This window comes from Pinus tabuliformis, chromosome 4_2 (genome assembly GCF_031772625.1).
Source record: "Pinus tabuliformis cultivar Carrire ecotype Pingquan chromosome 4_2, CPIR1, whole genome shotgun sequence".
NCBI classification, from domain to species: domain Eukaryota; kingdom Viridiplantae; phylum Streptophyta; class Pinopsida; order Pinales; family Pinaceae; genus Pinus; species Pinus tabuliformis.
The window spans coordinates 830,171,191-830,185,331 of NC_142304.1; the positions used below are offsets into that span (position 1 = coordinate 830,171,191).

Consider the following 14,141-nt stretch of genomic DNA (forward strand, 5'->3'; position numbering starts at 1 on the left):
GCCAAAAAGCATACCGCCACAGTGACTGGTATGTGGACCACTTTTAATTGGTTTTCAAAAGGTACAAGTTGAGCTGCACAAAGAAGGAAAGATAACGCCTATACCAAGTTAAAATTCATGGAGAAAAACGAACTCTAGAACGCTGTAGAACAAAGGCATGGCCCTTAATCCTACTAATGATTGAACTCTTGAAAATGAAAAGAAAAAGTAAGTAAATTACAAACTCTAAATTGGAGACAAAATAGCAAGGGCTTACGTTCTGTACAGCCAAAAAGATAAACATTCTTCCCATAAAGTAGCCCACCTTCTTCAAGAGCATTCTGGAAACAATTAGAGGAAATTATAAATGGTAAGTAACAATGCAATAACTTTATGAGACACTAATAGACAATACACCAAAAGCTGTAGACACGAAAAATAACATTAATCCCACACTCCCAAATCATAGGAGAAAAATTTTCACAATAAGGAAAATAACTGGATTTAAGTGGAAACAAGCGTACCAAGCCAACTTAATGCTTACCTCCAAGTTTGAAAAATCCCACTGGATCTTGTAAAGGGTATCCAGCTTATCCCACTGTACATTAACACCAGATACAGTTAGAAAAGTTATTTAGTGTAGTGGAAGGGGTAGTAATTTTATATCTAGTATACCTACACAAATGACCTCATCCCCAACCCAAGTTGGCATCTCAAAATGCAAAATAAGTATGCAATGCCATTCACAGCTCTATTCAAATAGAGCATCAATACTTTTAGAATCATAGTAAGTTTTTAAATGCACATTAAAATATTTCAGTCCAAAGTGCGTACAGAATTACAAAGGGTTGACGTGTATCAAGGCATAGCACTCAAGCTTACATATTTTTGTCATGAGTGCCTACATAAGATGAGAAAATCACCGAAGCACAAAGCATCAATACTTTTAGAATCATAGTAAATTTTCAAATGCACATGAAAATATTTGTGTCCAAAGTGTGTACAGAAATACAAAGGGTGGACATGTATCGAGGTAGAGCACTCAAGCTTACATATTTTCATCACAAGTGCCTACATAAAATGAGAAAATCACCGAAGCACCAACTGACGGCTCATTGTGCTTTCTGGTAGATATTGCAAATCACAATTTAAGAAAATTAAAGTACAAATTGGCATCTCAAAATGCGAAATCAAGTATGCAATTCCATTCGCAGCTCTACTGTATGTACGCATCAATACTTTTAGAAGCACAATAAGTTTTCAAACGCACATGAAAACCTCTGTCCAAAGTGAGTACAGAAATGCAAAGGATGGACATGTATCAAGGTAGAGCACTCAAGCTTACATATTTTCATCACGAATGCCTACACAAAGTGAGAAAATCACAGAAGCACCAATTGACGACTCCTTGTGCTATCTGGTAGATATTACAAATCACGATTTAACAAAGCTAAAGTACAATTAAACGCAATTGAAAGGTCATCAATTTAATAACTCATTAAATGCATGCATAATTCAGACCATAGTGGCAATATTTGTATACGAATTCAAATTTGAACATGATTCAATATGGGAAGAATAAGAAACAACAAAAATCCAGTACAGCTCCAAGTACACATCTCATAGATATGAAAATATGCATTTTCTTTCACAGTTTGAGAGAGCTCAGCCTCAAATATCTAATACAACAGAGAAATAATCCAATTTTTGGGTTTATGAGCCCACAAGGATCAAATAATTAGTTTATGGGATCAAATTCAATCTAATGTGAGTTGATCGTACCATATTTGCAAATTTCCATGCAGAAAAGGTTAATATGGCCAAATCTTGCTACGTTTAAACTTCGATGGCGATGGAGATAGAAGCGGGCAAAGGAGACATGGATCCGAATCATCAAGCAAGCTCAGCTTAAATCTAGAAATGAAATTTACCTTGACCTTTAGCAATAGAGATAGAAGCAGGGAAAAGGAGACAGGGATCCGAATCATCCAGCAAGTTCAACTTAAATCTAGAAATGAAATTCACCTTGACCTCTATAAGATATATTTAGATTTCACAATAGGATTAACTGGCCATTTAAGATAATCTTACAAATCTAACTAGAACAATTCATAAATTATAATTATGAAAGGTTTAGTCTAGTGCCGAAATACACCACTCAAGTTGTATAATCTAGAAATGAAATTCACCTTGACCTATAGAAGATATATTTAGATTTTTTCTTATTCAAGCTTATGTGATCCATAATGAATTAAGCAAAGTCTTTCGATAGAAATCACATAAGAGAAAAATTTTTGGCCAACGTGTTTCAAACCAACAAGTGTGGTTCATCATCTGGTCCTGATGATGAACCACACTTGTTGGTTCGAAACACGTCTTATGTGATTTCTACCGAAATACTTTGCTTAATATATTTAGATTTCACAAAATCTAGAAATGAAATTCACCTTGAACTATATAAGATATATTTAGATTTCACGGCTCAAATCTAGAAAGTAAATTCACCTTAACCTATATAAGATATATTTAGATTTTTTCTTATTCAAGCTTATGTGATCCATAATGAATTAAGCAAAGTCTTTCGATAGAAATCACATAAGAGAAAAAAATTTGGCCAACGTGTTTCAAACCAACAAGTGTGATTCATCATCTGGTCCTGATGATGAACCACACTTGTTGGTTCGAAACACGTCTTATGTGATTTCTACCGAAATGCTTTGCTTAATATATTTAGATTTCACAATAGGATTCACTGGCCATTTAAGATGATCTTACAAATCTAACTAGAACAATTCATAAATTATAATTATGAAAGGTTTAGTCTACTGCCAAAGTACACCAATCAAGTCGGCCAGAAAAATTATCTTATGTGTTTCACGATAGGATTAACTGGCCATTTAAGATGAGAAAAATTATCTTATGTGTTTCACGATAGGATTAACTGGCCATTTAAGATGATCTTACAAATCTAACTAGAACAATTCTTAAATTATAATTATGAAAGGTTTAGTCTAGTGCCAAAGTACACCAATCCAGTTGTATCCACAGCTATGTTGCACGAAACTTCTAGGAACCCAAAAATTATCTTATGTGATTTCTACCAAAAGACTTTGCTTAATATATTTAGATTTCACAATAGGATTCACTAGCCACTTAAGATGATCTTACAAATCTAACTAGAACAATTCATAAATTATAATTATGAAAGGTTTAGTCTAGTGCCAAAGTACACCAATCAAGTCGGCCAGAAAAATTATCTTATGTGTTTCACGATAGGATTAATTGGCCATTTAAGATGATCTTACAAATCTAACTAGAACAATTCATAAATTATAATTATGAAAGGTTTAGTCTAGTGCCAGAGTACACCAATCCAGTTGTATCCACAGCTATGTTGCACGAAACTTCTAGGAACCCAACGTTCCAGGACATACCCGTACCCGCCGAAACTCGACCATAACTCGACCATAATGTACTCATCTATGAGAGTTAATATAGACTTGGTTTTCCTTGTAAATTGTCATCTATGGGTCTTATTCCCTTTTTTCTCGCAAAATACTATGTTATTCACTTACTTATAAATTTATTTATATATATCCAACTCCAAACCAACTTAGATCCACAGACACAGTGGTTCCATTCATGAAAGCGTCCTTAGAGAGGATATTAGTTGCCCTTCATACTCTAACAAGATCACATAGGACCAAGTTCATATCTCTCCTTCATACTCTTATAGGATGACAAAAGCCAAATTCAGTCGTAGGATATGGCAACTTGAAGCATCAAAGTACTCTCGCAAGATCACAAAAGACCAAATTCATATCTCCCCTTCATACTCTAATAGGATGACAAAAGCCAAACTGACTTGTACGATGTGCCAGCATGAAGAGACAGACATCAGATTTACTTTCTTGACAAACTAGAAATCTTAGTGTGGATCAATCAGGGAACTAGTTCTATCCTCACAATCCCTCAAAAACATATTAACTATGAGAAGTGTGTTCACCGGGATGCTAGTTTCATCCTCAAAAAGCATCAAAACTACCCAACCAAGAGAAGAACATAGAAAAGTTCCTTCTTACATTCTTTGACAGTAACAAAAAGCCCAATTGAACAGGAGAACCAGATGAATGAGCATTAGTTTCCATTCACATTTTTACAGAGCAATAAACAACACAACTGCATAAATCAGAAATCTCAAGTACTCGGATTTTAATGGTTTGCGAATTGTACCAACCTCAGTGCCAACGGGAAATGCAGCTTGCCACAAATCATCCTGGAAATACAAGCTTTCATATGAATTATAATAAATAACTATCAAAAAAATTAACTCTATTAGGCACAGGCATAATAGAAATTATGGGCCAAATATCACACCCTCATCTAGCAGAATGAGAATATAAAGTTTTAAATACTTCCGAAATCTCCAAACCCAAAAACTAAACAAAAAAGGCATTAAAAAGAAAAATAGGAAAACTTTAAAAAAGGAGCTTACCATATTTCTCCTGTGAGGGATAATCTCAGGTGGTGTAGCAGAAAACTGGACTTTTTTTGCACTAGAAAAGGTTGGCACAGAAACCCGTGGAAAACATGCCTCATTTGCAGTAGGCAAAGTCAGTGCAGAATCCCCAGGAGGCTTTGCCTCCTTGCTCTTTTTGGTTTTAGGTGGGGGTGCAGTAGACAGACCCTTTTTTGTAGAAGGCAAGGTCGGTACAACACCCTCTGGAGACCTTGCCTTCTCCTTCTTTCTTTTTTGAACTTTAGGTTTTGCCATATCTTCAATTGCAGAAACCTTCGATATATTCTGAAAAAAAATAAAATCAGATGGATATCTTACAAGACTGAAACTGAAATTGAAAACCAACAAAACAAGCACCTCACTACAATAAATTCCAATGTATATTTGATGAAAAAATAAAACAGATATTGGGAGAGAAGATCAGGAAACTGGGAGTTTTATAGGAGAGGAATTTTGAAGGACCTGCATGGCAGATGAAACAGGAGACCACAGGGCTTTCTTGTGGGAACGTAAAGCAAATCTTTAAATATTATTTACTATAAACTATGGGGAACACTGCCATGAATTTTGAGTTACTTTTTGGAAGGATATTTGAATTACAGGTGGAGATGGGCAGTATGTTTCACATGATTCTTCACTTGAAGAGGCAATTGAAATTGAAAAATCTTCTAATAATATGAATAGAGATGATGGTCTTAACCTAAGTAATACCTGGAAATCCTTGCTGAATAAAATAAAGTAACCTTAATTTTATATAAATTCTTCCTGGAGAGAGCATTTACAGCTCATAAATTTATAAAATTAAATCAAGTATATATATATAAATAAATATTTTAATTAATTAATTAATTAATTAATTAAAATAAAATTCAAACTAAATTTAAAATTAATATTAATTAATTAAATTGATTTTATTTTAAATCTAGTTTAAAATAAAATTTTAGCCGACCTCACCATCCCAAAGTTATCTCTCTATCCTTCTATTAATAGGTTCGATGGACTCACCTAGCTAGTCCGAAACGTCGGTTTCAAAAATTGCTCACAGGGTTTTTCCATTAATTATAATTCTAATACTTGAAGTGAGTTACAGTTGGGAAGAATATTTGAATAACAGATAGAGATGGTCCGCATGTTTCACATGTGGGCATTAGTTCCATCCACAGATAGGTTAAAATGATCCCATATATAAGAAGGGTATAAATTGCCCCTTATACTCGCAGGATCACAAAAAACCAACTTCATATCTTCCCTTCATACACTCGTAGGATGCAACAAAAATAAATTCAATTGTTGGAAAACTAAAGAACTTAGTTGGCATTCACCAGATTACTACTTCCATCCTCAAAAAGCATCAAAACATCCTCATAATGACAGGCACAGTAGGAGCAAAATACAAAGTCAGTCTGCATTCAGCAGGGTGCCGTTTATATCGTCATAAAGGCTTAAAGCCCAACAAGCCCAACTCATTGAAAAGCATTAATTTCATCCGATTCTCCTGGACACCAGAAGACCAAATTCAACTGAAAATTCACTGACTGCATCATCAGACTAGTCAGACGCTACAACCCCTTTACATTCTTACAGAGTAGGAAAATAATTAATTTACAAAATATATAACACACAATTCAACAAAGGATGCATGAGTTTCTAACATCAGGCACAAGGAAAAAGGCTCCTCATTATATGGTTTGGCATTGACCAAAAAAACCCGGCCCGACATTACTTCCCCTTTATAGAGTCAAGAAATAACAGATTTGAAGGTAAAATGCATTGCCAGAGTTATACATACGCAATCAAAAGGAAGGATGGATGAATTTATAACATCGGATAGAAGGATAAAAGTTCCTGTACACAATTTTTTAGAGACAAAATGCACACTGATATCACTTCCACTTTAGATTTTTATAGAATTGGGAATTAACCAATTTGAATGGAAGATGCAATCCCGCAATGTAAAGGATGTACGAGACTGTAACACCAGACAGGAGAAAAGTTCATGTTTACATTCTTTGACAGTCATAAAACAGAAAAACCCACTCTGATATTACTTCGCTTGTACATTCTTATGGAGTCTGGGAAATACTTTTCTTGAAAAAGAGACATATTCTAACAGTTGCAGAAAATACCCAATTCAACTATTAAATGTAAGAATTAGTAACATCAGACAGAAGAACAAAAGTCCCTGATTCAATTATTTGACAGATTAAAAAACCCAGTCCGACTCTGGTTCCCGTAGCATTCTTATGGATTCAGGAATGACCCTGATTAAGAGGGAAGATGCATTCACATAGATTAACAAATTCCCTATTCAATTTAAGGATGCACAATTTTACAGAGGGACAAAAGTTTGTGCTACCATTTTTGACGGTATTAACAAAATACCTAAATTCGATTTAAGGATGCACAATTTTACAGAAGGACAAGAATTCTTGTTTCCATCTTTGACAGTCACAAGTAACCCACGTCAACGGGTGGAGGAGTGAAGGGCACTGGTTCCCATTCACATTTTTATAAAAGACACATGCATAAATAAAATATCGCATGTCCCCAAATTGTAATGGTCAACAAATTATATTAACCTCACTGCCACCAGGAAATGCCGCTTGCCACAAATCCCTCTGCAAATACAAGCCTCTATCTGAATTAAAATAAAATTAAAAATACACGAAAAGATCTATCAACTCCAATTTCAGTAGAGATATAATTAAAATTACGAGACAAATACCGCACCGTCATCTACAAAGAATCAGCAAGCCCTGCCGAGAGCCGTAAACCTCAAAATTAAACAGGGGGTTATGATTACCATATTTCTTTCATCAGGAATGATCTGGTACTTTTTACCATGAGGCAAGATTGGCGCAGAACCCCGGGGAGACCCTGCCTCCTCGTCCTCCTTTTTTCTCTTTTTCATTATAGGTTGTGCGATATCTTCAATCACAACTGCCTCCTCCACCTCCTTCCTCTTTTTGGTTTCAGGTTTTCTCATATCGTCGATCAGAAAAACCCTTAATATATTCTGAGACATGCAAAAGAAACAATGAGATGGGAGTCTGACTAGAATGAATAGAAGCCCAACAAAACAAGTCCTTCAATACAATAAATTTTCACAAAATCTTCCTGAGAAAAACAAAAGAAATAATGGGACGAAAACGATCAGAAGACACAGGGTTTTACCAGAGGAGAGGCTTTATGGGCTGGGGAAGCAGAGGAGATAGGAGCCCCCGGGGTTTCGTCGTGAAATGCGAAGCAAACCCAGAAAGGTTTTTATTGGGAAACTGCGGCGAATGCTGATGTTTCTTGTTTTTGAAGTGTTAGTTGAAGGAAATTTTGAATTACCGGTACAAACGGTCGGGTACAAACTGTCGACAAATTTGACTAGAGTAGAAAAGTCTTAAAAAATATTCTTGTTTATAATTCCACCCTTTCCAAACTGAGATGCTATGGAATGCACAGAAGTATCCACATTCGAAAACATTGTATTTTAGTAAGGCTCTTATTAACAGTGTAAAGGTTCGATTTCGTTAAAGGTTCGATTTTGTCAATTTATCTTGTGTGTTAGAGAACATGGACGAGAATATTGGTACAAAAATACGGTCAGGTACAGCCTTGATTCAGGCCTAACTCAATCAACAGAGCAGCCTGCACCATCTCTGCACCATCTCAGAAAGGTCCCCCAAAATGGCTGACAAAGACACTTGAAAGTGTTCATCCTGATGAAATTGGAAAAACAGGAACCAGAAATACAAACCGACAAAATGGAGGTGATGTAGATAACTCTAATTCACCTGTTGATATGGATGTTACTTATGATTATGAATTGAACTTGTCTACAGATTTTGAACCAACTTCCTTCAAAGAAGCTGCTTCTCATGATGAATGGAAAGAAGCGATGCAGAAGGAGTATGATGCCCTCATAAAGAATGGCACTTGGAAGCTGGTTGATCCTCCATTTGGAACAAAACCAATTGGCTGCAAGTGGGTCTACAAGAACAAGTACAAAGCTGATGGCTCACTTGACAAGCACAAAGCTAGGCTTGTGGCAAAAGGTTTTGCACAGAAGGAAGGGGTCGATTATGAGGAAACTTTTGCTCCCACAGCAAAATGGGCCACCATCCGGACACTCTTTGCACTAGCTGCTCAGAACGGTTGGAAAGTCCATCAAATGGATGTAAAAACTGCATTCTTGAATGGAGATCTAAAAGAGAATGTTTTTATGTCCCAGCCTGAAGGATTTGTTGTGAAAGGACATGAACACAAAGTATGCAAACTTGTGAAGTCCTTGTATGGCCTCAAACAAGCACCACGAGCCTGGTATGAAAAACTAACTGAGCATCTTTTGAAACTCAACTTCAATCATTTTGATCTTGATGATGCAACTTTATTTGTCAAGAAAGTTGGAAAAACAGTTGTATATCTTGTGGTATATGTAGATGATCTTTTAATGACAGGGAACAATGAAAGCTATATTGCATCCATAAAGAAAGAATTAGGAAATTTTTTTGAAATGACTGATTTGGGCTATGTTCATTACTATCTTGGCATTGAAGTAACCCAACATCCAAAGTCCATATTTCTTTCTCAAAAGAAATACATTGGAGATTTGTTAAACAGATTTGGCATGACAGAGTGCAATCCCCTTTCTACTCCAATGGAACAAAACTTGAAGCTCACATCTATTGAAGGAAAGGAATTTGAGGATGCAACAAAGTATAGACAGCTTGTAGGAAGTCTCATCTACCTCACTACTACCAGACCAGACATTTCATTTGTTGTTGGAATCCTCTCCAGGTTTATGCAAAAGCCTTGTGAGGGACATTGGTCTGCTGCAAAAAGAGTTCTAAGGTACTTGAAGGGAACTCAAGACCTTGGAATCAAGTATACACAGGTGGACGACTTCAACTTGATTGGATACTCTGATTCAGACTTCGATGGAGACAAAGAAACTGGGGTATCTACTTCAGGATATGCTATGAGTCTTGGATCGGGAGCTGTCTCCTGGAGATCACGCAAACAATCAGTACCAGCAGATTCCACAACAGAAGCAGAATATGTGGCAGCAGCTGAAGCAACGAAATAAATTGTGTGGCTCAGGAAAATTCTTGAAGATTTGCAGGTAAAACAAATACAATCAACTCCACTCATGATTGATAACACATCTGCAATAAAGTTGGCCAAGAACCCAAAGTTCCATGATCGTACTAAGCACATCAACACTAAATATCATCTGATCCGACATCATGTTGAGGCCAAAACAATCCATCTCCGTCATTGTTCCAAAAACGAGCAAATTGCAGACATCTTCACCAAAGCGCTTGGAAGAGAAAAGCTTGAAAGATTCAGAACGATGCTTGGACTCACCAACATCCCTTCAGATTAAGGGGGGGAATGTTGACACCTAATCCGAAACGGATGGGTGAACTGGACAGTCATCTAGAAGATGAACTGATCCGTTGTATTTATGTATATAAATATAAGTTAGCTAATGAATAATATCATCAATTTTCTCTCCCGCTCATTCTGGAGTTACCCTGGCCTGACACATTTCTTACATAATGTGTTTTTCTATTTAATGGGTGTTTCTTGTGACAAGATGTTGCAGGATTTTGGAAGGTCCATTCTTGAGCAAGATGCTCATGCTTATCTTTCATTTTCAAATAATGACATGAGAAGCATGTTGAACTAGAAGATGATAGAGGCAAGAAGTGAAAGTGAATGAGATGCCAAAAATTCGCAGCCATTGTAAACCGTTGTGTGTGTTGACGCCAAGATTCTCAATGGGAAGGCTATCAGATTGTATCAATTTTCCAAGAACCGAGGGATCGATGTGGTACAACAAAAGTATTTTGTAGCTAAAAAGTGTCCAACATGTGTTGGATTGGATCAGCAGCAAAAGGAGAACATTGGTTGAGGAACATAGCCATTTGCAATGCAAGGCATGTCAGTGTACGCAAGTGGTTGTCATGGAGAATTATTCAAGTAGAATCAATTGATAGAACTTGGTAAATATAATATTATTCAACTCTCATCAGATAACCAACTTTTGTGGGTCCACAAGCCTGTAAGTGGAAAGGAGTGTTTGGAATCTGGATTAGGGGCAAAAATTAGCTCAAAAATAAAAGTGCTTGGAATTGTGTGAAACATGAACGAATGTGTCTGTCTCGTAAAAAAGATCCCAACGCAACTCGTTCTGCTCAAAATGGAGCTCGTATGAGGAAGTTAGAGCCTATTGACCGTTTCACTAAACAGGGGCAATTTTGAAAAAAAAAAGTTGACTAGGCATCTGTATAGCCCAATGAGCAAGGAGAATATTCCTTGGAATATACTTGTATAGGTGGCGAATCATATGTTGACAAGTGGCATCCCGTTATTGGGCAATTGTGGTTGAGTTGGACTAATGGGAAGGTGACACGTGGCAAGCCCAAAGGTCGCCACGTGTCCCTCCCACAAGTCAAATGGTCAAATGAGCAGTATATAGAAATTTTAATGGAGGGACCAGGGTTCGACCCCTCAACCTCCCCTCCACAGTGCATGCACCTTACCAACTCCATTATGCATTAGTTCTTAACAATTATGGCTTACCACACATATTTAAGTTTTCATATGATTAAGGTTCGCGGTTAGGAGGGCCAGCGCACGGGCCAGCCCTCCCCATGTGAACACCACTCAAAGTTACGGTTACGGTTAACCAACCAACGGTCAGCTCAAACCGAAACCGTTGGCGCAAATAGCGTATGTGACCACGCTGGAAGACCGCCGAATGCAACCTCTGGCATTTAATGCCACATAACCTGCCATTTCCATGTGACCAGAGCGACTTAATGGTCAATTATGCCGATAGTTAGTTTGGCGAACTCCGTTATTTTTTATCATGCCTCCAAAATTAGCGGCCCTAACTAGAGTTTCTCCAGATTTGGAGGAGATTTTTAGGGAAAAACTGTCTGGGTCATAACTGGAGCAATTTTCGACCAATTTTGAAAATTGAATAGTCATTTCTAGATGTTTTCAACATTCTGAACACAATGGAACATGTTTAAAGGCAATGGGACACTCTTTTATGTGATTTTTCCACATTTAAGTTTAATCAAGCTTGGGGCCACCAGGGAAGGAGGTCAAGCCCAGAACAATTGTGGCCCATTTACAGAGTTTGGAGAGTCATCTTAGGGGTTTTGGGATACTCTGAGTACATTGAAGTAGATTTTAGGAGCTGTAGAGCATTGTAAACTATACTTTTTTCCATTTTGAGAAAATATAGAGGCCCAAGCCATGGAGACTGGATCAAGAAGATGTAGCCTCGGAGGGGTGAATTCCTTTATCAAAACATTGTGTTAAGTGTTTTTCTTGATGGTTTGTTGTTCATTTGCTTATTGTTGTTCAATACTTACTTTCATGTTAATCTGTTCATGATTTCACATAAAACTTGACATAAATTTTACCTGTTTCCAACCACAAACAACATAAGGGAACCTTGCACATGAAGCAATAGACAAGCATGTGTTTATAAATCTGTAATTGAAATTAGTACAACAAAACTAAATCACCTTTTCAATATGAGCATTGATATGGATGGTCCCTTTTGGAGAGATCAAGAGTGGATTTTTGGACACCCTTCAACTCAGTATGATTTTCATAAGCTCTACTCTATTTTGCATTGACGTAATGAATTAGGACCAATTCTCAATGCTAAATGGGTTTTTATGAATGAATAAAGTCATTGGATTTGTCCATTACCTGATGTCTAGTCGATTAGAGTCTTTTACAAAATCTAGGTGGTTCTTGGTTACTGCTTTATCAAGGCCTGTCCTCCAAAGCTCAGTTGGCCAAAAGTTGCTTTATTGATGGACTATGCCATTTCTACTTAGGATTACAAATAATGAAGTATATTTTATGGAAATGTTCCTTTTGTAAGATCTTGTTTGTATTAGGTTCAATCTTAGTTGGATCACATTCCACAAGGCTATTTACATTGGTGGGCAATTTTGTTGGGAGATTCCACATCAGTGATTAGGGACTTCTTGACTAGTGTTTAGCATTGTCTAAAACTATATACTTTTTAACACCACTGCAAATGTGTTTTTGATAATAAAGTTAGTTCTTCAAGTGCTTTTTGTCAATTATGGTGTAATAAGGTACATATGCAACTCGTAAGCAAAGAAGTATTGATGATTAGAAATACCAAATAATTAAATCTGAATTTATTTAAATTTTATCTTTATTCTAATTATTTTATAATTACTTTTAAAAAAAAAAATTGAATTTTCTATATATCCTTCTTTTCCCTTTTTTCTCTCTCTTTCTCTCTTTCTAATAAATACAAACACATAAATAATTACTTATAAAAAATTACCAATACAAAACAAATAAACATACATTATTTATAATCATATCTAAACAACAAAACTACAATATATAAATTCTTCGTAATTAAAAACTTTCATCCTATCTTCTTTACCTTATAAACAATAATATTACCCACAACACAAATAAAATCAGAAAACAAAACATAAATAATAATAATCCCATACATTATATTCACCAAAAACCATCATTCATTGCCTGGAAAAAAGAATTGATCCGACACAATTCACATCAGTTTCTATAAATACAACAAAGATTTAGAAGAATCATCCTAACTCGTTTACAACAAAAAAAAACCAATCTCTAATCACGTATGGAAACACACGTTTCCACACATATTTCCTTATTCTCATGTTTGCAAGCCTTCATAACTTTGTTAGGTATTTTAAGCAGCGATTTAAATTTTTTCTCAAGAAAATAGAAGTAGATTTAGTTAAGAATGTTTTCATGTATATGATAATTTTGGTAAATTAATGGGTATATCATGTTTCATTTAAAATTTTTAAAAAGGTTGGTTAGTCTGAATAATTTTTTAAAAGAATAATTACATTATGAGTATATTTTTTTTATATACATAAATATATTAATTTATTTACGGATTAATTTTAATTTAGATATATTAAGTATTAATAAGAATAGATATATAAAAGTTTGTTAATTAAGTTAACTTTGAAAAAAGGTTTGAGAGTAATAATTGTTATTTTCTTCACCTAAATCTTTATCTAAAAATACTTATTCTCATGTAATTCAATATGGATTGATAAAAAGCAGTTACTAACAATATTAGACAAAATTGCAATAACAACTGTGAAAATAAGAAAACAAACTTTTGCTTGAATTTTGTGCCAGGGTGACTCAGTGATTACCTATACTATTTTTGTGCTGCCGATTTACAACCAGCTATGTTTACTTCCTATATGCCACACCAGGTTGTGCCAAAGGTACTGAATGCTGCTGTAACTACCGAGTAGATCCAATCTACAGCATACTATTGTAATAGCAACGACGGGAGACTGGAGTCGATGATAAATGAATCACTTTGCAACGGAATTTGATACGTTTCATTACACATTTCATAAACATTAAGACTGTTCAACATGAACGTGACCCATAGACACAGAGTAAAGGTATTCAAATAAAACAAAAATAAGTAGCCAACTTAAATATACTTAACAAAGATCCATGCACATCCTTCTATTTTTACATTGCAATTTTACAGATACAGAAGCTTCATCATACAATAGATTCGAAACATGAACGGATATGAATGAACCCGTCAAAGGCAAAT

The 14,141-nt window shown here is 35.6% G+C and overlaps 1 protein-coding gene across 2 annotated transcripts in view; it reads right to left on the reverse strand.

The window, feature by feature from the left end:
- LOC149172245 (protein HEAT INTOLERANT 4-like) overlaps nt 1-7,927 on the reverse strand; it is an 87,110-nt gene extending 79,183 nt beyond the window's left edge. Inside the window, exons 1-8 of one of the 2 annotated variants that reach the window (XM_089424272.1) lie at nt 7,673-7,927; nt 7,302-7,514; nt 7,078-7,116; nt 4,475-4,783; nt 4,217-4,255; nt 524-577; nt 257-320; nt 15-73 (exon numbers count right to left, since the gene is read on the reverse strand). In XM_089424272.1, coding sequence (XP_089280398.1) covers nt 15-73; nt 257-320; nt 524-577; nt 4,217-4,255; nt 4,475-4,783; nt 7,078-7,116; nt 7,302-7,484 — 747 coding nt within the window. In that variant the 5' untranslated portion in view covers nt 7,485-7,514; nt 7,673-7,927. The remainder of the gene's footprint in view (nt 1-14; nt 74-256; nt 321-523; nt 578-4,216; nt 4,256-4,474; nt 4,784-7,077; nt 7,117-7,301; nt 7,515-7,672) is intronic. The other variant, XM_089424273.1, reaches the window with a different exon arrangement.
- Nucleotides 7,928-14,141: the final 6,214 nt, after the last annotated feature.